The sequence below is a fragment of the Rattus norvegicus genome, chromosome 1 (assembly GCF_021556685.1).
Source record: "Rattus norvegicus strain SHRSP/BbbUtx chromosome 1, alternate assembly SHRSP_T2T, whole genome shotgun sequence".
NCBI classification, from domain to species: Eukaryota; Metazoa; Chordata; class Mammalia; order Rodentia; family Muridae; genus Rattus; species Rattus norvegicus.
In genome coordinates, this window is record NC_141534.1 from 106,907,929 (window position 1) to 106,931,215 (window position 23,287).

General features: G+C 52.6%; 3 protein-coding genes across 12 annotated transcripts in view; 2 read left to right on the plus strand and 1 right to left on the minus strand.

The window, feature by feature from the left end:
- Window positions 1–54: 54 nt before the first annotated feature.
- Tead2 (TEA domain transcription factor 2) lies at window positions 55–16,850 on the plus strand. 6 transcript variants are annotated; one of them, NM_001437844.1, is made up of 12 exons: window positions 55–95; window positions 1,529–1,766; window positions 2,364–2,428; window positions 3,522–3,584; window positions 4,895–5,002; window positions 5,101–5,159; window positions 7,956–8,020; window positions 9,716–9,858; window positions 12,587–12,760; window positions 14,553–14,714; window positions 15,373–15,525; window positions 16,050–16,850. In NM_001437844.1, exons 2-12 carry the CDS (start codon window positions 1,535–1,537, stop codon window positions 16,161–16,163), a joined length of 1,338 nt encoding a protein of 445 aa, NP_001424773.1. In that variant the 5' UTR covers window positions 55–95; window positions 1,529–1,534; the 3' UTR covers window positions 16,164–16,850. The 6 variants fall into 6 exon arrangements, with proteins under 6 accessions (NP_001424773.1, NP_001424774.1, XP_087412180.1 ...); NM_001437845.1 differs by having other exon boundaries at window positions 15,377–15,525; XM_087556054.1 differs by having other exon boundaries at window positions 71–169.
- Window positions 16,837–22,563, minus strand: Cd37 (CD37 molecule). 4 transcript variants are annotated; one of them, XM_087646925.1, is made up of 9 exons: window positions 22,173–22,563; window positions 21,874–21,948; window positions 21,713–21,785; window positions 20,377–20,501; window positions 20,221–20,295; window positions 19,224–19,328; window positions 18,591–18,827; window positions 17,850–17,933; window positions 16,837–17,176 (listed from the first exon to the last, which is right to left on the minus strand). In XM_087646925.1, the coding sequence occupies exons 1-9, from the start codon at window positions 22,233–22,235 to the stop codon at window positions 17,099–17,101; spliced, it is 915 nt and encodes a 304-aa protein (XP_087503051.1). In that variant the 5' UTR covers window positions 22,236–22,563; the 3' UTR covers window positions 16,837–17,098. The 4 variants fall into 4 exon arrangements, with proteins under 4 accessions (XP_087503051.1, XP_087503111.1, NP_058820.1 ...); XM_087647046.1 differs by lacking the exon at window positions 16,837–17,176 and adding an exon at window positions 17,309–17,683 and having other exon boundaries at window positions 22,173–22,511; XM_087646985.1 differs by lacking the exon at window positions 22,173–22,563 and having other exon boundaries at window positions 21,717–21,785; window positions 21,874–22,024.
- Slc6a16 (solute carrier family 6, member 16) overlaps window positions 19,468–23,287 on the plus strand; it is a 28,496-nt gene continuing 24,676 nt past the window's right edge. Inside the window, exon 1 of one of the 2 annotated variants that reach the window (XM_087655038.1) lies at window positions 19,468–20,206. In XM_087655038.1, coding sequence (XP_087511164.1) covers window positions 20,024–20,206 — 183 coding nt within the window. In that variant the 5' untranslated portion in view covers window positions 19,468–20,023. Of the gene's footprint in view, window positions 20,207–20,284; window positions 20,563–23,287 lie in introns of those variants that run through there. The other variant, XM_087655042.1, reaches the window with a different exon arrangement.

Sequence of the window (23,287 nt, forward strand, 5' to 3'; positions counted from 1 at the left end):
CCCCCGGTCCCTCCCACTTTTCCCAAACAAAGCTCCCGGCAACTTTCTCCGGGTCTCGCCCCGCCCGCCCGCGGCTCCCCTGCCCAGGCCGGGAGGTAGGAAGGCGCCGGCGGGAATCGGGATCCTGCTTGGGGTTTGTGAGTTGGGGTGGGAAGTTCCGCGCGATGAGGTGAGGCGCGTGTTCCTGAGATCGCGTGGGAAATGCACTCCGTCCTTTTTCTGCCCCGGGGCCCGAGTTTGCGCCGGGGAGGTAACCGAAGTGTGGAGCTGGAACTTTCTCCGGAGTTAGGGGCCTGGGGATGGTCTGCGGCTGGGGGGAGCGCGCGGAGTGGCGGGGGGCTGCGGACGCAGGACGTGGGAGCGAAGGGGCAGCCGCGGATCTTCTGTTAGTTCGAGCGCGCCTCCTGGGCCATCCTTCCTGCAAGTGTCCGCCCTGTGGGCATGTGGCCCCCTCACGGAGCAGGGCAAGCGCAGGAGTGGCGGAGGAAGAGCCATGGGGCCCCTCGGACCTTCGTGCATTGGTCTTCCGAGGATTGGGGACTGGGGCAGGAGATTAGAGATGTCCATCTGTCTTGCCGGGCTCGTCTGACTCTTTGTCTGGCCACATGGGGGTGGGCTGGGTTGGGATTTCGGCCTACGGGGGTCCCGAACGTCGCCGCCACACTGCACTGAGCTTGGGATCTTTGTTCGCCTAACCTCTACCAGCTCAAGAGTCCAAAGTTGGAGGGATGGGACTCAGAACTTTGGGGTCCTGGGAAAGTTCTGGATCACATAAAACCTCCAGGGAGGAGGTATCGGACTGTATGGGGGGAAAGTTTTCCCTGTTCTTGGCCTCCGGAAAGTCGATGGGAACTTGGGTTTGGAGCCCAGCCCAGGGGGAGGGGCGGGGCCGGTGAGGCTGCTCTCGCACGCTTGCCCCGCCCACAGCAGGGGTTGTGGGGAACTGGGGGAGGGGATGCTTGGGCTCTTTGTTCTGTCCTCCAGATGGCTGGGCGACTGAGTCCCAAGGCCTGAAGTTTGATGGGCGCCCCAGCCCCGCCTCCACCTGGTTCTGTGGTTACTTTCTGGTTTCGGCCCTGACTATGCCCCCTTTTGCTGTGTCGATCTGGGCTTCTGTCCCTGGATCTCTCTGTCCCTTTCTCTCTGGATGTTGGTTTTGGACTTAGCCTCTGCTTTTCCAGCAGCTGCAGCTCTTCTCTTAGCACCTGTTCTTTCTTAGTGGGACAGGAGGGTCTCACTCCTGGCAATTAACCAGACTCTGATCTTCCATAAAATCGGTGATCCAAACACAGCCTCAGGAACTGTGGTCAGGTGACTTCAACCCCGTGCAGTCCCAGTGTTAGTTCCTTAGGGGAAGAACAGCCTCCCAAGATCCCAGGCTTAGATTCCTCTTCTCCCTCAGACCCAGGTGGTCAGGTCCCAGCCTCCTTCAACCTCGAGGTCCAGGCCTAGCTTCCTCTCTCAGTCAGGGCTCCTGCCCTGTTCCTGCAATGCCATATGATGTAGCTGCTGATTTTTGTCTCTGCAGGCCCAGATGGGGGATCCCCGGACTGGGGCCCCCCTGGATGATGGCGGGGGCTGGACAGGTAGTGAGGAAGGCAGCGAGGAGGGCACTGGAGGCAGTGAAGGTGTTGGAGGTGATGGGAGCCCCGATGCAGAAGGTGTGTGGAGCCCTGACATCGAGCAGAGTTTTCAGGAGGCCCTGGCAATCTACCCTCCCTGTGGCCGTCGCAAGATCATCTTGTCAGATGAGGGCAAGATGTATGGTGAGTCCCCTGGAGGGCTGTCCTGACCCCAGTGAGAAAAGTCACACTAACCAATCTGTTCAGTCTAGCCAACCCCTTACGAGTTCAATGCCTTCCTCAGCTATGTACTGACCTCTACGATAGCCTGACCTATGTGAGACCTTGTCCCAAAATTATAAAAATAAGGCAGGGTACGTTGGCGGCAGAGGCAGGTGGGTGGATCTCTGTGAATTCGAGGCCAGCCTGGTCTACATGGAGGGAGTTTAGCCAGGGCTATGTAGAGAGACCCTGTCTCAAAAAGCCGAAAATAAACAAAAGCAAAGGAATAAATATGAAAATAAATAAAATAGAAAACAAAGAAAAAAGATTGTATTCTTCCTATGACTTAGGCTCTAGCATTTTTCCCTACCCAGATGAGGGAAACTGAGGCACAGGAAGACTAAGTGGTTTGTCAGTGGCCACATAGTTAGTATGTGGCTAAGCTGGTGACCCTGTGGCCGAGGAGTCCCCCAGCGTGGCTTGGCTGTAGTTTGACCGGGATCATTGGCTTGCTGACGTGTCTTCTCTGGCAGGAAGTTCTGCTGAGAGTCTTACTCTTTTCCATTTTGACTCCTCCAGGCCGGAACGAACTCATCGCCCGTTACATCAAGCTGAGGACAGGGAAGACCAGAACTCGAAAGCAGGTCTGAAGACTGACGCTTTGGGGGCTTTGGTCTGGGGCTGGGCATTTCCTGAGGGCCATTTTCATGTGGGCTGATTTAGGTTCAAGGCAGAAGAGATTAATGTGGTTAAAAACAAGATTGTATGGGGTTGGGGATTTAGCTCAGTGGTAGAGCACTTGCCTAGGAAGCGCAAGGCCCTGGGTTCGGTCCTCAGCTCCGGAAAAAAAAAAAAAAAAAAAAAAAAACAAGATTGTGTGTGAGTGTGGGAGGTGCATGTGTGTGCACCGGCATGTGCAGGTCAGTGGAAAACCTCCGGCTTCATCTCAGCAGCTGCCCACTTCTTTGAGACTGCCTCTCTCGCTGGCCTGGGACTTGCGGATTTGACTAGACTGGGTAGTCGGCAACTGTCAGTCTGCACTGGTCTGTATCCCTGGTGCTGGGATTTAGTTCACGTGAACTGAACGAAAGTCCTCGTGCGGGGAGGGCACGATTTACTGACTGGACCATCTTTCTGCCCTCGGTTCATGTGGTTTTAAGTCGTGGGCATGCTGGGTATTTCTGTAAATTGTTTATATTTTGTGCCTGTGAAATGGCTTAGTGGGTAAAGGGCTTGTGCTAAGCCTGATAACCTTAGCTCAATTTCTGTGACCCGCATGGTGGGAAAACCAGCTCCCACAACTTTTCCTCTGACCTCTGCATGTGCACCAGGATGCGCTTAAACCCACAAATATAAAATATATCACACACAAAAATATTAAGTACTTTTTAAAAAGTGTGTGTGTGGCGTCCACGCACGTCCTTGTGCCATAGTATATGTGTAGAAATCAGAAGAGGACATTCAAGAGTTGTAGGTCTCAGGGGATGGAACTTTGGACATGAGGGTTGGTGCCCAGTGCTTTTACTGCTGAGCCGTCTTGTCAGTCCTGATATTTCTGCAGGAGGTTTATTACAAAGAAGGGCCTGGGTCTGGAGGACCGGCCGTAGGCTGTGCTCACACTCCCTTAGAAGCCTTTGTCTCAGACCGTATTGCTTGTGGAAGAGCGTCATGCGCAGTTGCAGGGAGCAAGGGAGGCTAGTGGACTAGGATGCCCAGACCCGCTTCTTGCCCCTCCAGGTCTCTAGTCACATCCAGGTTTTGGCTCGAAGGAAATCGAGAGAAATTCAGTCCAAGCTGAAGGTAAGGGTAAAGGCAGATGGGCAGGTATCGAGCGGGGGTTGGGGTGGAGGAGTGGGGATGCTTAGAGGGAAGGATGGGGTACAAGAGGGACAGAGACCCAGAAGAGAGACGGACTCAGAGAGATGGGGGCGCAGAGAGAGAGAGAGAGAGAGAGAGAGAGAGAGAGATTGATTCAGAGATAGAGAAGGGGACAGCCACCCAGAGAGAAAGACACATTCATGAGGTAGGGCCAGAATGAGACCCAGAGTCAGTGAAACCGACAGACAGACAGACAGACAGACAGACAGACAGACACACACACACACACACACACACACACAAAAGAAGGAAATGGGAGGACAGAGATCTAGAGAGAGAGAGAGGTCAGTGGGGGTCAGAGGCCCTGAGGGGAGCAGCCTGCTCATCAAGCAGAGGGTTGTGTGGCTACTTGAGCAGACAGGTTGCTTCTCTGTCTGCTACCGTCCTTCCCTCCCTGTGTCCCTGCTGGTCTCATCTCCTCCCTATCCCCTATTCCATCCTCTCCTCCCTTGGCCATAGCTTTCCTGGGCATGAGTGAGTAGTGTGCTCTCTTTGCTCCACCAGGAGTCCCCTGTGCCCTCAAGTCCTACCCTTAGTGCTGGCCCTCTGTGGCTGTCTTTCCTTTTAGCCTTAGGGATGAAGATTTCCTGTTCCTCTACCTGGAAATTGCCCCTTCCTTTTTTGTAGGCCCGAAACCCTTAGGTTCTGATCTTTTCTGTCCTTTCTCAGTCTGTCCTGTGTTCTGTCTGGAGTAAAATCACCCCCTTCCTGTTCCCAGGGGGCTCTGGAAAGTCTCACTTCCTGTAGCCTGGACATCGGGAAACACTGTGTCCAGCCCTTTCTTGACTTAGAAAACCGTTAGTATCTTACTGTGGACATGCAAACTGTGGACATGCAAACCTCTCCCTCTGAAGCCGAGGTTCGATCTGCTCCAAGGGCAGCCCCCATTCTCTCGCTGCCTCTCGCTGCCTCAGAGCAGTCGTCTGGAGCTGAGGGAGAGGAAGTACAGACTGCAGTTCCTAATTGTTTCTGTCTTCCCTCGGCCCCTTCCCCGACCCTGGGTCAGACTCTGAGTGTGGTCAGTCCCCTTGCCCATCTTCCCACGCCTGCACCTCACACACTGCCCTTCCAGAGGAGGCCAGCAGAGGCAGAGGTTTGGGTAGGGAGCCGACCCCTCCCTGACCCTGGGAACCAGCTCCCTTATCTCCATCTGTTATGCTAAACCTGGCATTATCCCCCCTGCCTATCTTAATCAGAACTTCCCACTAACCTGGACCTCAACCTTTCCCCAGGACCAAGTCTCCAAGGACAAGGCCTTCCAGACGATGGCCACCATGTCTTCGGCACAGCTCATCTCTGCACCTTCTCTCCAGGCCAAGCTGGGTCCTTCTGGCCCTCAGGTGACCTGGGTTTGGGGGCTGTGGAGATCTGGGATGGAAAGATGGGGTCATAATGACCAACAGGGGATGTCTGACCCTCATCCCTGTTTCTTCTCTAGGCCACCGAGCTTTTCCAGTTCTGGTCAGGGAGCTCTGGGCCAACATGGAATGTTCCAGAGTGAGTACTTTGTGTCCCTGGACTTCCCCCCCTTCCCTCCCACCTGCATTCATCTTGGACATAGATTCTGGAACCACACCATGTAGCTTTGAAGTCTAGGACTACTGCACTTTGCTGTTTAGGGTCTTCGTGGGCGTGGCCCCTTCTATGCTTAGGGCCCCCTTTACCTCATCTCTGAAAAGGTGTGCCAGGTACGTGGGAATAATGGCTCCTAAGTTTGAACATCAGTCCCAGAGACTCATGGGAAGATAGATATAAGGCCCAGAGGCTATTAGAAGGGCACGTGGGTCCAAAGCATCATGGGAAGGCCATTGTTTGGCCAAGAACTCTTGGGAGGGATGAATGGGCCCTCAAAGGATCACTTGGGAGGGATGTAGGGGACTCAGGGAATCATGGGAAGGCGGTTGCAGAACTAGAGGCTCCTTCAAGAGACAAAGGAAGCCATCTGGTTTTGTGGGAAGACAGCCATGGACATAGATGATTCTAGAAGGGACAAGAAGGGCTCAGAATATAAGGGGATGAAGTTTTAAGGTTCTTTGGAGAGAGAGGGGGGACTCTTCTAAGTATTTTGAGAAGGGAGGTTTAAGGCCCCTAGGTTCAGGGAAGATGAAGGACTCCCAAGAGGCTTATGGAAAGACAATAATAGACCTAGAGGCTTCTTGGAAGAGTGAGTGGGTCTCAGAGGGTCATGGGAGGGCAGATGTAGATCAAGACACTCTTGGGAGGGGCTACAGATGCCCTTACATGCCTGTAAAGGTTCATTTCCAGACCCCTAGGCTCTCTGTGGCTTCAGAGTGGAGAAGGGGTTACTTCATAGTTGGGAGGGGAAAATGAGTCTCAGGGATAATTGGAATGGCCTCAGCTTTGAGACCTGTGGCCACTGAGGGTAACCAGATGTGTCATAGAAAAAGGGACCCTGGTCAGGCCTAGCCAGGCGGTGTGAGGGCAACGTGGGAGTGTGTATTGTGAGAGAAGGAGAAGCTAGGCTGTGGGATCTACTCATCAGAGACTCAGGAAAGATCAGAGTAAGTCCCTAGGGACCGAGGGGACTGCAGGTGTGCACTGGCGAGCCCACAGGCAAATGGGGGGAGACCAGTGCTGATTAAGCCGTCACTTCAGAAGTACAAAATGGTAGTGGGTGCGTGTAGTGAGGAACCGCTGTGGGTTTAATGGCAAGGGAGAAAGCTTTGGGGTTTTCTCTGAGATTGGTTGTGATTAGCCAGGCAAAGGGTGGGGCTGGGGCTGGGAATATTCTAGGCTGATAAACAACATGTGTAATGCTCATGGGCAGGAAGCTGAGGTGAGGCGAACTTCTGCTGTGACTGGAGGGACACCAGATATTTACTGATACCTACTAAGTGTCTGGTGTGCGCTCTTGTTAAGGAACAAAGTAAAAGGCTGCAATCTTCCTGACCTGTGTATTTATAAAGTGTGTGTGTGAGTGTGTGTGTGTATGTGTAGTGTGCTAGTCAAGTCTCTCAGCTCTAAAGTCCAGACTAGATCCTCCTGCCTCAGCCCCTAACATCACAGACATTCTGTGATGGTGAGTATATGACACTGTACCCCCTAAGAACTCTGTTTTAGAAGGTCAGGTGGGCCTGTCTGGGGAGCTGACATTGGAGTGATGGCCAGCTGACCATGGCATTGTGGGAAATTCACTGAAGTACAAATTTGAGAGCTGAGGAGGGGAGGCCCCAGTACTCCAATTGGAAGGTCCCCGGGGTTTGTCTTCCTGCTGTCTGTCTGTGATCCTTCACCTCTGGCCTCTTAGTCTCCTGACCATTGTCTCCAGAGCCGACCTAGGCCTCTGGAGTGTGAATCTATGATTATTGTGAGTAGCCAGTTAAATTAGAATTGATTAAGTTTACAACTGAGCTTGGTGGAACACACCTTTAGTCCCTCCTCTTGGGAGGCTGAAGAGGGCGGGTCATTGTGAGTTCTAGGCTACATTGTGAGGCCCTGTTTAAAAAACAAAAGAATTAAATTTCCATAAAAAGTTCTAGGGTTGGGGATTTAGCTCAGTGGTAGAGCGCTTGCCTAGGAAGCGCAAGGCCGTGGGTTTGGTCCCCAGCTCCGAAAAAAAGAACCCCCCAAAAAAAAGTTCTTTCCTCAGGCCCATCTGCCCAACTCTTGCTAAGTGACAATGGCGGATGGCTTCTTTAGGCCAGTACCAAGGTGGAACGTATTATCACATTGAGCAGGTGTAGTGGCTAGTTCCTGTCCTTCTAGCACCCTAGAGGCCGATGCTGGAGGATCTTGATTCCAGCCTGGGCTACACAGCAAGATTCTGCAGCAAATGCAGGAACTGGTGGTGCAGCTCAGAGGTAGAGCTCCGTCTCTCAGCAGTGTGTGGGGTGGAGGGGACCTGGGGTGTGGCTTAGTGGTAGAGCCCCTGCCTAGAATCCTCCAGTGAGGGGCTGGGGGTATGGCCCAGTGATAGAGCCCCCGCCTAGAATCCTCCAATGAGGGGCTGGGGGTGTGGCCCAGTGGGAGATGTGAGTGTTGCTGTGGAGCCCGCGCTTAGCATACTTGAAGCACTAGGTTTGATTCTAGTGTTGTCAAAACAACAAAAATCCTTGTCCTCAGGGTAGAGTCTAACTGGGGTTGGAGACTAGGCTTCATGTCACCCTAGCTGTGTGGCTTTGGGCTGAGGTCGGCATCAAGAGGAGCCATCATTGCAGCCACCTCATCGCCATGCATGGAATGTTCTGGTGGGGGAGCCTGGTCACAGGTCAGTCCTGGCTGGCTCAGCCAGCCTCACTCCACTGTACTCATAGGGTTCCCTTTGCCCTGCAGCGTGAAGCCCTTCTCACAAGCACCGTTCTCCATGTCACTGACGCCCCCAGCCACTGACCTACCAGGTGAGAGCTCTGATCCCCCAATCCCCGCCGTTTTCTCCCCTCTCACTCTGTTCCTGACGCCAGCAGGAGGAATTCCTTCACCTTTTTGCCAGTTGGGCACAACCAAGTGGTCAAAAGCCAAATCAAAAGTCGTTGAAGCAAAAAGAGGAGGAAAGAAAGGTGAAGAGAGGAAAGGTGGCTTCAGGCCTGGCTGGATCCAGCAGCTCAGTGTCAACACTATTTCCATCTATCTGTTTTCCTCCATGTCCGCTTCCTGTCCGTGTAGACTCTGCCCGCACCGCGGAGGTCTACCCAGTGGACTGTGGAATCCCTACATGGACCGGTGAAACGATCCTAACGCCCTCGCGCTAATTGCTTACTTTTCTGTTGCTGTGACTAACACCATGGCGAAGGCCAAGTGTAGAGGAGTTTATTTGGGGTTCCAGAGGCTTACATTCTATCCGTGATAGCTGGGTGGAGGCATGGTGGCCGGAGCAGGAAGCTGAAGGTGCACATCGTTTTTTTTGTTTGTTTGTTTGTTAAGATTTATTTATTTATTATATATAAGTACACTGTAGCTGTCTTCAGACACACCAGAAGAGGGCATCGGATCCCATTACAGATGGTTGTGAGCCACCATGTGGTTGCTGGGATTTGAACTTGGGACCACTGGAAGAGCAGCCAGTGCTCTTAACCACTGAGTCATCTCTGCAGCCACTCCCCCTGCCACCCCCACTCCCCCTTTTAGAGCTTCTCTGTGTAACCCTGGCTGTCTTGAAATTTGCTCTGTAGACCCGGCTGGGCTAGAACTCAGAGATTCTCACTTGCCTCTGCATCCTGGGATTAAAGCCCAGGCTGAGGGCTCACATCTTGAACCATAGACTTGAAGCTGGGAGTACAAACTGGGCGTAGTGTAGTGGCATATTTCCTCTGGCAAGGCCGTACCGCCTAGAGCTACTCAGACAGCACTGTGAGAGACGGCTCACGCAAGCCATCACCCTCAGTTATTATAATTCATCAATTGTAAATAAAGTCTGGCTGCAAATAGCAGAAAATCCAAAATCATACAGAGAAGTAAGGGCTTTAAAGATTCCAGTTGATGCAAGGTCTAGAGATGGGCTTGCCTGCTTAGTCGTCTCAAACCCTGTGTCTCTTGAATTCCTTTCCGGTAGATTCCTTCTAGCACACTGGCAAGTACTGCCTTACGGCCTGTATGGGGGCCTGGAGGAAGTGTTTAGGTTTTTGTCTTTTTCTTTTGGAAATTTATTTATTTTATATGGATGAGTGATTTGCTTGTATATATGTAAGTGTGCTGTGTGTGCCCGGTGCCTCCGGAGGCCAGAGAGTGCATTAGATCCCCTGGAACTGGAGTTACAGACTGTTGTGAATCAAGGTCTTCTCAAGAAGACCCGGTGCTCGTAACAGCTAAACCAACCATCTCTCAGGGCCCTCCCACACCTTATTTTTCTTTTTTGAGACAGTCTCATATATCCCAGGTTGGCCCATGCTTTGTACTTGAGTGTGACCTTGAATTCATGCGCCTCCCTCCACTTCCCAAGTGTTCTAGGATGGTGTGCCTCTGTGCCGAGTAGATATGCTATTAGGGATGAGCCGCCTTTCCATCCCTCGCCCTTAAGCTCAAAGAGAAGTGGCTGAGAGAAAACAGTGTCAGCCTAGCCCATCATTTTGAGTAGTTTTTCTTTCTTCTCTTTCAAGGGTACGAGCCGCCCCCAGCCCTCTCACCCCTACCCCCACCCGCCCCATCTCCCCCAGCCTGGCAGGCTCGGGCCCTGGGCACTGCGCGCCTGCAGCTGGTAGAGTTCTCAGCGTTTGTGGAGCCGCCAGATGCAGTTGACTCGGTGAGTGAAACCTGGGGCAGATGCTGGATGATGGTGGAGTGCAAAGAGGGAAGGGAGAGTTCAGAGCTGCTGCGTCCCCACTGGCAGCCGCGAGGGGGCAGCAGCGAGGCCCTCACAGGTCGGTTCTCACAGGAAGCCCGCCCCCAGCAGCCCCCAGCAGTCAACTTGAGTTGTGACTACCTGGTTTTTTGAGATGGTCCGTCACTGAACTTGAGTTTATCCAGTAGTCCAGTAAGGCTTTGGGATACAGCTGTCTCATTCTCAATAACATTGAAATTACAGGTTCATGTTGCCGGTTCATCTAACATCAAAGTCCAGCAGGCTTTGCAGTAACACACAAGGGACCTGGGAAAGACCCGAAGTTCTACTTTTTTCTGTTTTATTAAGATATTGTTATGCGGGTCTAGCCTTGAGTGATTTTTCAGCCTTGTGAGGGCTGGGATAACAAGCCCCATAGTGCCCAGCTTTTCTTTCTTTCTTTTTTTTTTTTTTTGAAATATTTATTTACTTTATGTATGTGAGTACACTGTAGCTGTCCTCAGACACACCAGAAGAGGGCATCAGATCTCATTACAGATGGTTGTGAGCCACCATGTGGTTGCTGGGATTTGAACTCAAGACCTCTGGAAGAGCAGTCATTGCTCTTAACTGCTGAGCCAGCCCTCCAGTCCTGGTGCCCAAGTTTCCATGTGAGTTTTCAGCAGATATTCCAAGCAGATGTTTGGCCTTTCCATTTTGTGGCTCTACCATTTTGTAGGATTATAGGATCTTCTGGGTTCTCTGCGTCTGACCAGGAGATGGGGAAGCGAGAGGGTAGGGTTGTCTACGTGCCCCAGTGTTATGGGCTTGACTTGAATGAGGCAACTCATAGGTCTGTCCACATCCCAGCGGTTAGGTCTTAGTCTTGTGCTCACAGCTAACTTCAGAGGCCTGGGAAATGTAGATCTCTGCATGTGGTGTCTCCGAAGCTGAACTAATGCCATTGTTCCGGTTGTCAAGGTCACTAAAACGGTGATCCCGTAGAGACTCACTCTGGCAGTCTGGGGCAGTCTGGAATCCCAGCACCCTGGAGGCTGAAGCAGTGTTGGTTTTAGTTCAGAAGTCGGTCTGAGGGCTGGAATTTAGCTCAGCTGAGAGTACAAGCATGCGTGAAGCTCTGGGGTCCAGCCTCTGGGTTGCAGATACTGGGCGTGGTGGTGTAGGTGCACAATCTCAACACCCTGGGGGTGGAGGCAGGAGGATCAGAAGTTCATGGTTATCCTCTTTAACACTGGGAGTTTTGAGTCCAAGCAGGAATATACAAGATGCTATCTCGACAACACAAACCAGGCATGATGGAGCCCACCTTTAATCTCAGCACTTGGGAGGCAGAGGCAGGAGGATCTCGGGAGTTTGAGGACAGCCTGGTCCACAGAGAAAGAGAGAGTTCTGGGGCAGCCAGAGGGTACATAGAGAGACCCTGTCTCAAAAACAACAATAAAACAAACCAATTTGCGCTATAATAGTAAATTCAAAGCCAGCTACAGAAAGTTCCCCTGTCTCAGAAACCAGGAAGATCCGTGGCGGTATGTGTCTTTAATTAGTCCCAACACTAGGGAGGCCGAGGCAGGTGATCTGCAGAGTGTGACCCTGGTGTACAACAGCAAATGAGCAAACAGGACAGCAACAATAAAAACAAACCAGAAAGAAAAACAAACCTCTACCAAAAACTCCCCCAACAGAACCCCCAAAACCCCAACAAACTTACCTAAAACAAAACTAAAAGCCAAAAATGAGAAGACCAAGCTACACTCAAACAAAACGCCCACAACAAAGATGAAGAAGGGCCCTCCCAACTTACCTGGAGCGGAAGCCGAAGTCCTCTCCGCTGCTCACAAACTGCGCTGTCTGAATGCCGTTCCCACTGTGTCTTTTGCCCCTCCTGCCTCAGAGTTTCTGCTGGCCTTCCCCACAGTCTGCGAAATTCCTTCTTTCCCTGAGTCTGGCTGTGAGTGACTCTGACTTGTATAGGCTTACCAAGCCGCCAGCTAGAAAATACCATGTGCCACTGTTTTATTTTATTTTTTTAAGTGTGTGTCTGTCTGTCTGTGTGACAGCATCAGATCCCCTGGAGCTGGAGTTACAGGTGGTTGTGAACCACCTGGTGCACGTGCGTGTACCACCATTCCTGGTTCAGGGACTATCACTTTTGAGGCTTTTTCTATACTTGCAAGGATTTTTTTTCATGATATAAATTATTTCTGACATTTCTGTTATCTGTAATTTATTTTATGCTTCCCTGCTTTGTGGTAGACTGAATTCTGCAAGTTCAGGGAGGTTTTAGTGGTCTTTTAGCCCCAGGACTAAGATCAGTATCAGCACACAGCCAGCTTGTCTAGTTCTTGTATATACAGAAGATGACCTCCCTGGATAGCTAGTGAAGTTTTCCTGAAAGGGCTTGTGTGAGTTGGGCTTTGTGGGTCACATAGGAGTTTGCACTGTAAATTCTAGGCTTAGAAATGAAATTTTCAAGGACATTAATGACAAAATATGGTGGGGGCTGGTCAGGTTGCAGAGAGAAGGGCAGGCCCTGGATTCTGAGTACTGGGTCATCTCTAGAGCCATGTAAGAGATGAAAACAATGTTGGATAAGCTAGACCAGAAATTTGATGAGGATGAGAGCTGATCTTGTTGGATGTGGCTCAAGGCGTGGCCTTGTGCCAGCCCTTACCCTGTCCTGTCTCGGCAGTTCCAGAGGCATCTGTTTGTCCACATCAGTCAGCAGTGCCCCAGCCCTGGAGCCCCACCCCTGGAGAGTGTGGACGTGCGGCAGATCTACGACAAATTCCCTGAGAAAAAGGGCGGTCTCCGGGAGCTGTATGACCGGGGGCCACCACATGCCTTTTTCCTGGTCAAGTTCTGGGTGAGTGCTCCTGAGTAAATGACCAGGCCTGAGGAGGCTCTCGGGTCTGCCCGAGATACACTTGAAAACCAACAACTGTGTGGGAGAGTGTAGGTGGCCTGTCATAGCTTGCTAGGGCCTGCTCTATGACGGAGTTGAATGCAGATCTTGGGGACATGGAGGACCGTCTGTAACCACTTGTGGCTAGAGCATCTTTAGTTTTTCTCAGGGCCACCTGGTTTGGTGTCTAGTTGTGTGACTGTCACTGAAGATGTCAGGGTGGTGGAAGGGTGTGGGCCTCCAGAGGAAGTCCACATGGGATGTCAATCAGTTTGGTCTCCCCGGGTGTCTGGTTGAAAGCTTCCTGAGCCTTTATCGGGGTGCATGCCTGACTTCCCAATGCTCAGGAGTCTGAGGCAGGAGAATTCCAAGGTCAGGGACAGCTCTCCCTACTTAGGGTGATGTCAACTCAAACAAAACAAAATAAAGGGACTGGAGAGATGGTTCAGTGGTTAAGAGCTGCTCTTCCATAGGACCCAGGTTCAATTCCCAGGAGCATATGGTACCCCACAAGTGTCTTACTCTAGTCCCGAGGAACTCTCTGGCCTCTGAGAATACTTCACTCATATAGTGCAGAGACAGACAGACATGCAGGCAGAACACGCATGCATATAAAATAAAGATAAACAAATCTTGACAAAAGACCAAAACGACAAAATCCCCAAGCTTTCTGGGTGGAGGCATGAGATGGCTCTGAAACGGCTGTTACAGGCTGTTGAAGGCAGCACTTGAGGCCTTCCTACCTGTCCTGGAACTAGCTCTGTAGGCCCGGCTGGTCTCGAACTCGAGATTTGCCTTCCTCTGCCTCCAGGGACTGAGATAAAGGCTGAGCACTAACACACGAGGCCGTCCATTGTGAGACCGGTTTCCCTCTCACAAGGTACTCGAGGCTGGTCTCTTCTTGCTTCAGCCTCCCGACTGCTGGGGTTCCAGCGGTGAGCCACAGCCCTAGGTGTAGGGATTTACCCTGCATCGAAATGCTTATAGCTGGGGTGGTAGATAGAGTCCTGGCCAAAGAGCTGCAGCTGAAGCCGGGACAGAGGACAGGCAGTCTCCACTCTCAAGGCCACAGGCTTTGAGAGGCCTGTCCTGCCCGTCTGGGTGACAAGTACAGGTATATTCCTGATTGACAGACCAAGTGCTCTAGGGAAGAGGCTGGCCTTGCTGCTAGTGGGCGGTCACCACTCGCTTACACAGGCAGTCGGGGGAGGGTTGAGGGAGGATATGAAACCATAACCAGTTGCTAGGGGTAGCATGATTATTAGTAACTAGGCCCTTTGCAGGGCTAACATTCATCCGCGCCCCCCCCCCCCATTTTAGTCTTAAAACTCTCAACCCCATCTCCCCTCCCCCTTTTTTTCTTCTCATTTTGTGACACAGGCTTCTACTGTATGTAGAAGCTGGTCACAAACTCACAACCTCCTGCCTCGGCCTCTTAAGTACCGGCATTAAAAGTTTGCACTGTTATGTCTGGCTAGAGCTGAACTCTAGAGATGTAGTGGCTTCAGCCGAAACAGTTGGGTTCTATGGCTCCTAGAGAATGAGGGTCAGGGCTATTTTAGGGACCTTGTCTCTAGTCCTCATGGAACGGTAGGTAAGTCGTCTACAGAGCACAGTTTGTGCTGACACGAGGACTTTGGAAGCTGAGACAGGGTGTGGGCATGGGCAAGTGTATGCAGCTCAGGAGCCAGGCTCTAGGTCGGCATTCGCTGTGTTTCCGCCAGCTCACCTGTGCCCCTCCATCTCCTCTCAGGCGGACCTGAACTGGGGCCCAAGTGCCGAGGAGGCAGGGAACAGCGGAGGTGCTGGTGGCTTCTACGGAGTGAGCAGCCAGTACGAGAGCCGAGAGCTCATGACACTGACCTGCTCCTCCAAGGTCTGCTCCTTTGGCAAGCAAGTGGTGGAGAAGGTGGAGGTGAGGCCCAGGGGCAGGGGGTACTGCATGCATCAAGAGGAAGCAGTCACAAGCACGAGGGTGTGTGTGAGGCAGGGCCATCCCAGCCTCTCTGGCACTAGGAATATAGTATATGCACTAGGAATTAAGACTTCAAAGGCTGAGGCTAGAGTTCATATTGTGGAGTGCTTGCCCTGCACCATGGAAACCAAGCACCAAAAGTTTCAAGTCGATCCTCAGTTACATAAGAAGTTCCAGGCTGGCTTGGGCTACATGAGACCCTGTCTCAAACCAAACATAAAGAAACAACTAAGTCACGAGTAGGGCTTATTTCAAGGTATGGAGATTGAATCTGCAAGTTGGAAAAGGCTCTGGTATGGTGGGAGTTGTAGAATTAGGAAGTAGAGATGTTTACTTGAGGGTCTGTGAGGTCTTGAAGCTCAGTGTGGAGATGCTATTGAGGGTGTATGGAGGTCACCGGGATTTTCAGACCATGACAGAGGAGAAGGAGGGTGCCTTGTTTGCAGGTTCAGAGGCCCAGGGACTCTGGTCCTTAAAGTCGAGGTGGTTGGGGCACTGTGGCTGAGGGAGTTGACCGTGGCCTCTCAGAGGCTAAGGGTGAAGCTTCGGTCCTATGGTGGCCGAGGTCTCTCTCAGCCACTGTGTTTCCCACTCCCAGACAGAGCGGGCCCAGCTGGAGGGCGGGCGCTTTGTGTACCGCCTGCTGCGCTCTCCCATGTGTGAGTACCTGGTCAACTTCCTGCACAAGCTCCGTCAGCTGCCTGAGCGCTACATGATGAACAGCGTCCTGGAGAACTTCACCATCCTCCAGGTGATACGCTGGGGCAGGCAGACCCCTCAGCTCCTGGGGGCTCCGCCGCCCTCACTCAGCCTGGCGTGCAGGCCGTGGGGACTCTAAAGATGAGAGCCCTGCTTCCAGGCCATGGTGGGAGTGGGGGTGGGACAACAGTACTCAGCCATCCTGTGTGGGGAGCTCATCTTCCCTAGGGAGGCTGAGCTACCTCAGCTTCTGAGCATCTGGCTTACCTGAGAAGTCCAGAGCAGAAGGGGAGTTCCTTTTATTTGGGGGTTGAGCTAATACATTTTGCTGATCCTCTGCCTATGGCGTGGTGGGAACCCCGTTTTTTCGGGAATGTGATATGATGAGTAGGCCCCCTTCCTGCCATCTCTCAGCTTTAGGTGACCTCTTTGCCCAAAGAGCCTGACCTGCAGGGCATCCTTCCCTTTTCACTTGGGGTACCTTTCTTGATAACTGTGGTGGGCCGGGCAGTCCCATGTCCTGTACCCCCTCCCCTGCCCTCATCCCTGCCCTACAGTGTAAGCCTGTTCTGGCAGGTTGTGACAAATAGGGACACTCAGGAACTGCTGCTGTGTACTGCCTACGTCTTTGAAGTCTCCACCAGTGAACGCGGAGCCCAGCACCACATCTACCGCCTGGTCAGGGACTGATGGGGCCCCATTGCTGCTGTTTATCCGAACACCCCCTTCCTAGGAAGGGCCCTTCTGCTCTCCCTGTAAGAGAGATGTGGAGAGGGGCCCATGATTTTTAAAAAGGCCTCATCTCAGAAGCAATGGGGGCTGGCTTCTATTAGAAAGGCACCCGAAGCTTGGCAGCGAAGGGAGCTGGGTTTGAGTTTAGATCCCCAACACGAGGACCTCACAGAGAACCTTTGACAGGACACACCACTCCTGAGCATCAGGGATTGAGGATAGGAGTGCATGCGCACAGGTACGCGGCCTCTCCACTCTACAGGGGCCCCTCCTTGCTCTTCTGGAAAGGGGAGCTCAGCTATGTGGGGCCTCTTACTCATTGCCTTATACCCTTCCTGTTTTCCAGTGGTCTCATGTCTGCCCCTCCCCCACACCCTTTCTCTGGGATCTGTAATGTTACAAACCGAAGATAATGGTTTCCCAGCTTGAGGTAGAGTGAAGTGGGACCTGAAAAATTGTTTTAATATAAGGAGATATTTATACACAGTGTTAGGGATGTAATCTTATCTCAGCTAGGCAGTGGGGTGGGACTTCTTAATCTCCCCCCACCCCATTCAAGTGAGCCGTGGACCACCCTGCCACCTTCCCTTCCCCAAGAGTGATGGTTTATGTTTGAAGGAGAATAAAACTATTTTTACCAAAAAAGAAGGGGATTTATTTGAGGTGTCATGTGGGAGGTGGCAGACAGATGGTGTGGGGAGGAGGGAGCAGGGAAGGAAGCTGGGCTCGAAAGTCCCTGGCCCTGTGGGGGAAGTGAAGGCTGTCTTAGGGCAGACATCTGGGTCCCCAGAGAATGAGGCCTGAGGCACAGGGCTCCAAGCCTGTAACCAACCAGGAAGGAAACAGTTCCTGACTGCATGGAGGTGCGTGGGTGCCAACCGGTGGGTTGGGGCCTAGCGGTACCGGGCCAGCCGGTCATAGACGTGATCCAGATTTCTACACAGGAATATCGAGAGTGTCATGAAGCCGAGCTGGGGAAAAAGGAGATGGTTCAGGGTTGGAGAAGGGGTGGTACTCAAAGGGGGAGGCAAAGAACGGGTACGCATAAGAGCTGGGATTGGCAGCGTTGAGAACAGAAAGCTCAAGCAGCAGTCTGCAAAAGCTCAAGGCAAGCCTAGGGTCCTTTATTCTGGAGGCTCGGCAGCCTCCGGATGTGCCTCGACCTCCTCAGTTCCCGCACTTTCGGTCTCAGGTGGTTCCTCCTCTGAATCCCACAAGGGCCAGGGGCCCAGTGCCATGGGTAGCTTGCCTTGTGGAGCCTTGTCCCCCCATGTGGGGCAGGCACCCGCCATGCCCCAGCTGCCCCACGGGATGCTACTGCGTCCGCTGCAGCTGCTTAGCCCGCCCCAGCGCCCGCCGCTGCCTTCAGCGTTCAGCCCTGGCGTAGGGTTCGAACCCTCGGCTCCCGGCAGCGGCAGCGCAGGCTCTCCGCCCATAGCTCGGCGCTGTAGCTGCAGACACAGCGCCATCCCGCTCACCTGCAGGAGAGGGGAGGAGGCAGCACTGCGCGTACAGCCAATCAGAGTTTACAGAAGCCAGGCCTCCGCCCCATCCCCTGCTATTGCTGTGATAAATAACAACGCCTCCACTAAGTAGGCGCGTTTCCTCGGCAATGGGAAAACATCTACAATAGGGCTAAGTCACCTCAAGAAGACCGACTCCCAGACAAATTCCCACTATGGAGATGATATTGTTGTGCAGCCACTTCTGGAGGCTCCGCGCGCAGCCCTGGGGATGCAGAAGACGTGTAAAGGCCGCGTTGCGTCTGGAACTCATCCTCAAGCCAGGGGGCCCCTCCGATCCCTTCTTAGGTACCCAGTGCTTAGATAACCATCCACTTCTTATCCAAGCTTTGCCTTGGGCGGGGGTTCCAAGTTCCGCCCTTATTTAGACCACGCCTCTCACCTTCAGGGGGCTCCTCCCCTTTCGTAACTACCTTTCTAATAGCCCAATCCAGCTAAAGTTCTGCCGGCATATTACATCCCTGAGCAGGTCAGACTACTTATAAGGGAATGCCCTTTCTGTCTCGGTCTTTTCTTGTGGCCTCACCCTCCTGACGCTACGCCACGCGTAGACCTGGACAGCATCTGAGGTCCCCTGAACCCTCTCCGGCCCCGCCCACCTTTTGCTCTGGACTCCTGAAGCCTGTGCGGGCCACACTAACTTCCAGGGATCCCGCCCTTCCTGTCTTTTTTTCTACCCTTCGTCTCACCTCCTGAGACCACGCCTCTGATTATAGCGGCACCCTCCAAACCCTGCTTATTTACTCTCTTAGGATCCCGACCTTTAAAAGTCCCTCCCAACCGACGGCCGACTTCTCCTGTGCCCTGCCCTGCCCTGCCCCAAGCCCACAGATCCAGAGGTACCCGCTACCGCTAGTCCCACCTCACGGTATATATGGGCTTTTGCGGGGAGTGCACATATGTCAGCAGTCTGCCTCAGCTTCGCCCGCGGCCCCAGCCGGCTTAGCTGGGAGAGAAAGAGCTTATCAAAGCCGGAGGAGTCATTGGTCGCGGTGGAATTGTAGCAGGAGCAGGGCACAAAGAGCTCTTCGGACCCGTTTGCTTTCAGCATCTGGGCCTTGTTCCAGTCCCGCGGAGATTGCCAACCGCAGCAGCGCAGCTGATGGGGAGGGGGACAGAGTCAGGAACCCGGTGTCACAGGTGCAGGTGTGCAGCCAGGTCTGGGAGCAGGGTAGCGATGATGGGTGTGTAAGTGGCAATGGGCTGGGAGGTATGGTGGGGCTGAGGGACGAAGCAACATGGCTTAGGGTGAACCTGAGATTTTGGGCGGTGTGATTGTCTCAGGATAGGTGTCTAGGGCGGGGAGTCCCTAACACAGAAATTTTGGGACTGGGGACTTCGTCACATGAGGGCAGAAAATGCTGCCATTTGGGGGTGCTCAAGCAGTTTGGCAGGCATGGGGACAAGGGAATAGTTGACCTGCAGCCCAGCCCACACGCAGGCAAAGCCTCTTTTAAAAGCCTCTTTTAGAAGCTGAGATGTCAAGCTCACACACCTGAAACTGCGCATAGTCCCAGCTCTCCTCAGCAGCTGTCTCATCCGGATTCGTGCGGTAGCTCTGGATGGTCCGTAACACCAATTCCTGCACCCTTCGCTCCAGCTGAGAGGATGTAGATGAGGCTGGTCCCAGTCACACCCCCCCCCCCATGGCCTTCACCCCAGGAGCCTAACTTTGCCATTCAGGTTTCTTTCTGAGTGACTCTCTTCCTCACAATCTCAAAAGTGTTTCTAAGGGTCTTTAGGTCTCCATTGCATCTTCTTTTTAAAAATTATTATTTAAAAATAAATTTAAAATTAATTTTCTGTAGCTTACATTGGTCCAGCACTCCTGATCTTCCCGTTTCTATCTTGGATGCTGGGATTACAAGTACCAAGTGGGGATTGAACCAACAAACACTTGGCCAGCTGAATGAATGCTACTAAGTGGAAGTTAGTTTGTGTCTGACTCTGCCCTCCCCTCTCTCTCCAGGGTCTCTCTATATAAGCTCAGCTGTCCTGGGATTTATTGTATAGACCAAGCTGGCCTCACAGAGATCTGCCTGGCTCTTCGGTCAGAGTACTGGAATTAAGGGGGTGTACCATCACACATGGTCTCTTCTTTTATTTATTTATTTATTTATTTATTTTTTTCGGAGCTGGGGACCGAACCCAGGGCCTTGCGCTTGCTAGGCAAGCTCTCTACCACTGAGCTAAATCCCCAACCCCTTCTTTTTTTTTAATAGATGTGGCTTCCTTGGTCTCTAACGCTCACATGATTCTCTACCTCAGTCTGTGAGTAGGGAGGAGCTACAAGCAATGCCACACCAGCTTTCCTTTCAATCTCCACATGCCTCTGGACCTCTGTGTCCATCCAAATGTCTTTCTCTGTCTCTGCGTGTTGGTCTATGGCCCAGCTTCCTGGCTGACAGCAGTGCCCGCCTGCCTTTCTCTCTCTCTCTGCCCAAGACCCTTGACCTCCAAGCCTGGGGTAATAAAAACGTAAGTAAACTCACCCGGACTCGCTGAGTGGAAATGAGGATCCCCAAGGTAATCTGTGTGGCAAACAGGAGCAGCAGCATTCCGAAATACTGAGGGCAGAGTAGATAGGGGACTCAGCCTCTCAGGCCTTCCAGGGGCTGGCCCAGAATGGGGTAGGGAATGCCACTCACCAGGCCCAGAAGACAGCGCAGCTCCTTTAGAGCCCCCACACAGCCCAGGAGAGCCAGGGCCATGGTGAGGACACCCGAGACCGACAGGACCTTGGACCAGGTCTGCAGTGGCACGAAGGACAAGCCTGAGGTGGTGAAAGTCAGTGAGAGTGGCCTGGGGAGCAGCAGCTCCACTCGGCCACCCAGGTAGGGCCCTAGCTCTTGGATCCATGTGTCTCTTATTCTGAATCCACCTGGGTGGGCCACTGTTTCTGCTCCACACTGAGTTGTGTTTCTCCCCTCTGAGAGTCTCCTCCTGTTTCTGGTTCCCAAACTTGTGTTGTGACATTGAATCTTCCTCTCTCTCTCTCTTTCTCTCTCCTCTCTCTCTCTCTTTCGTTCTTTCTCTGATAGATGGTTTCTCTGGGTAACAGCCTTGGCCTTCCTGGAACTCTTTTTGTAGTCCAGGCTGGCCTAGAGCTCACAGAGATCTTCCCGCCTCTGCCTCCAGAGTGTTGGGACTAAAGGCATGTGCCACCAAGGAAGTAAAAGATCAATTTCCTAGATTTTTCATTTTTTTTTTTTCTGAGACAGAATCTCAGGTAACTCAGGCTGGCCTTGAACTCACTTTGTAGGCAGGGGTGCCTGGAACTTCTGATCTTCCCACCTACACCTCCCCTGTGCTGGGATGATGGGTTTGAGCCACCACAGATACCCTAGAATTGTTCTGAGGTTCGCACGAAAACGCTGTTCAACCCAGCGGTCAATGTGGTAAGTTTGAGTTGCTATGGTTTTGAGGCTCCCTCCTTAAGTGGTTTTCTTGTTATTATTGCTTTATTTCTTCTGCCCTTCCCCCTTCCTGGCTGTGCAACAAACACCCTGCAAGAGACTTCCCTTCTCTGAACCTCAACAAGGGAGAGTCTCTGAGCTCCAATCCAAAAATGAGACACAGGAAGTATTTGAGAAATATCTGTTATTTCTGTTATTACTCTTTGTAACCACGACCTTATTTTGCTGTGCTTGTCTTGGCGTCAGGACCTCAAGAGCCTGGTCTCCAACCCACTGTATAGTCTAGGATGGCCTTGAATTCCTGCTCTTCCACCTCCCGAGTGCTGGGGCGATAGGCAGGCACCACTGCATCTAGTTTACATTTCCTATTTGCCAGCAAAGACACAGTGTACTAGAGGCCTGGTGGCAGTGACCAGTGCAGGTGCCAGAACTTGAGCCCTATCTGGGTAGATGGTAACTATTGTGGGCTTCCTCCAGGCAAGGGAGATACCAGGAGATGCCTTGGGGTGGGGTTCTGGGTTTAAGTCCATCCCAGCAAGACCCTCCCCTACTGCCCAGCCCCCCTCACCCACAAAGGACACGAAGCTGGTCTTGTCAATGAGGATCCAGGTGCCAAAGCAGAAAATCAGGCCTCCTAGTACCTAGGGGAAGAGAAGAGGATGAGGCTAGGGCAGAGCCAAGGCCACCATGGCCCTGGGACCCCGGTTGGGTGGGCGTGAGGAGACTCACAAAGAAGAAGAGGTTGAAAACGAAGAGGAAGTACTTGATGAGGCTGAGGCAACTCTCTTGGGCGGACATCTTCGCCTAGATGGGGAGCGAGCAGCTTGAGGAACCCAGACAGAAGAGGTGTTGGCCACAGGGGGGAAGGGGGATAATGGACAGAGAAAGACTGAGACTGAGAGGCACAAAGGAAGAGGGCAGAGAAAGAGGAAGTTCCGGGGGTGGAGCTCCACCCAGCCCTGCTCATTTAGGGACTGCCAGCTAGGGCCCTATCTTCTTCAAGACTTCCACAGGGTGCACAGCAGTACCTGAGGGTCCTTAGAATATGCGGGGACCAGGGACACAATGGGGGGTTCCTTGTGGGTGTCCATGGCTCAGGCAGGACGCACAGGGGCTTCTGATGGACTTCCACTCACTTGGGTCCTGGGACCTCAGGGCCCTGTCTGTCTGCAGAGGCCAACCTCACAGACACTCTGACCTCACTGGCTACTGGCTCCGCCCCTTGCATCTTGTGGGCTTCTGCTTAGCACCCATTGCCCTTGAACTGGCATGCTCTCTCTGTCTCTCTGGGTCTCTTTCTCTGGGTCTCTCTCTCTCTCTCTCTCTCTCTCTCTCTCTCTCTCTCTCTCTCTCCCCCTCTCTTCTAGACCAGGTGCTCCGATGTGCTTGGGGGGTCAGGGTTGGACCCCTGGGGAAGTGAAAGTGCTACAGGGAGGTGCGACAGTCCCAGGGGTGAGGAGGGCAGCTAGGCAGTGCCAGAACGTCCGGTGAAGGAAGTGAACCTCAGATGACACATCCTGCCTCTGGAGAAACCTGAGGAGGCCTCAGAAGAGCCAGGCATTGGTAGTGGGGGTCGCTTGAATACACCTAGCATCTCTAAAGTTTCCTATGATGTTTCCAGAAGTTCCTGATACTTGTCAAGTATCCAGTTCCTCACAGATTAATAGTGTTTGCGGAAGTTCCCATACCTAGCTACCTGGGCTACCAAAGCCCAGCTCTCTGAGTTGGTAGCGGCTTCTGAGACGTGTTTCATCTGTTTTCTTTCTGTATGTGTATGTATATGTTCGTGCCTTTGGAGGCCAGAGGACACATCGGAAGCTGTGTAGTTTTAATTCTTAATGATGTGTGTGTGTGTGCCATATTGTGCTTGGGTCCACCATCGGTCTGGGCTTCAGTCTCAACCTGTAAGGTGGTCGACGAGCTCTTAGAACTGAAATCTTATTCGGGAGATGTTACTCCTTGGTTGGCATCTTCTCCTCTTCCCTTTATTTGGGGTTTGTTGTTCCAATAAGCTGACAGATAGGTTGAGACACTTAGCTTATCTTCCCTTCCTCCTTGTGGGATCTGGGATGGAACACCGTTTGGTGGCACATCTGGGCGTCTCATTTTCAATCCCTAATCGGCCTTTGTGGGGTGTATGTTT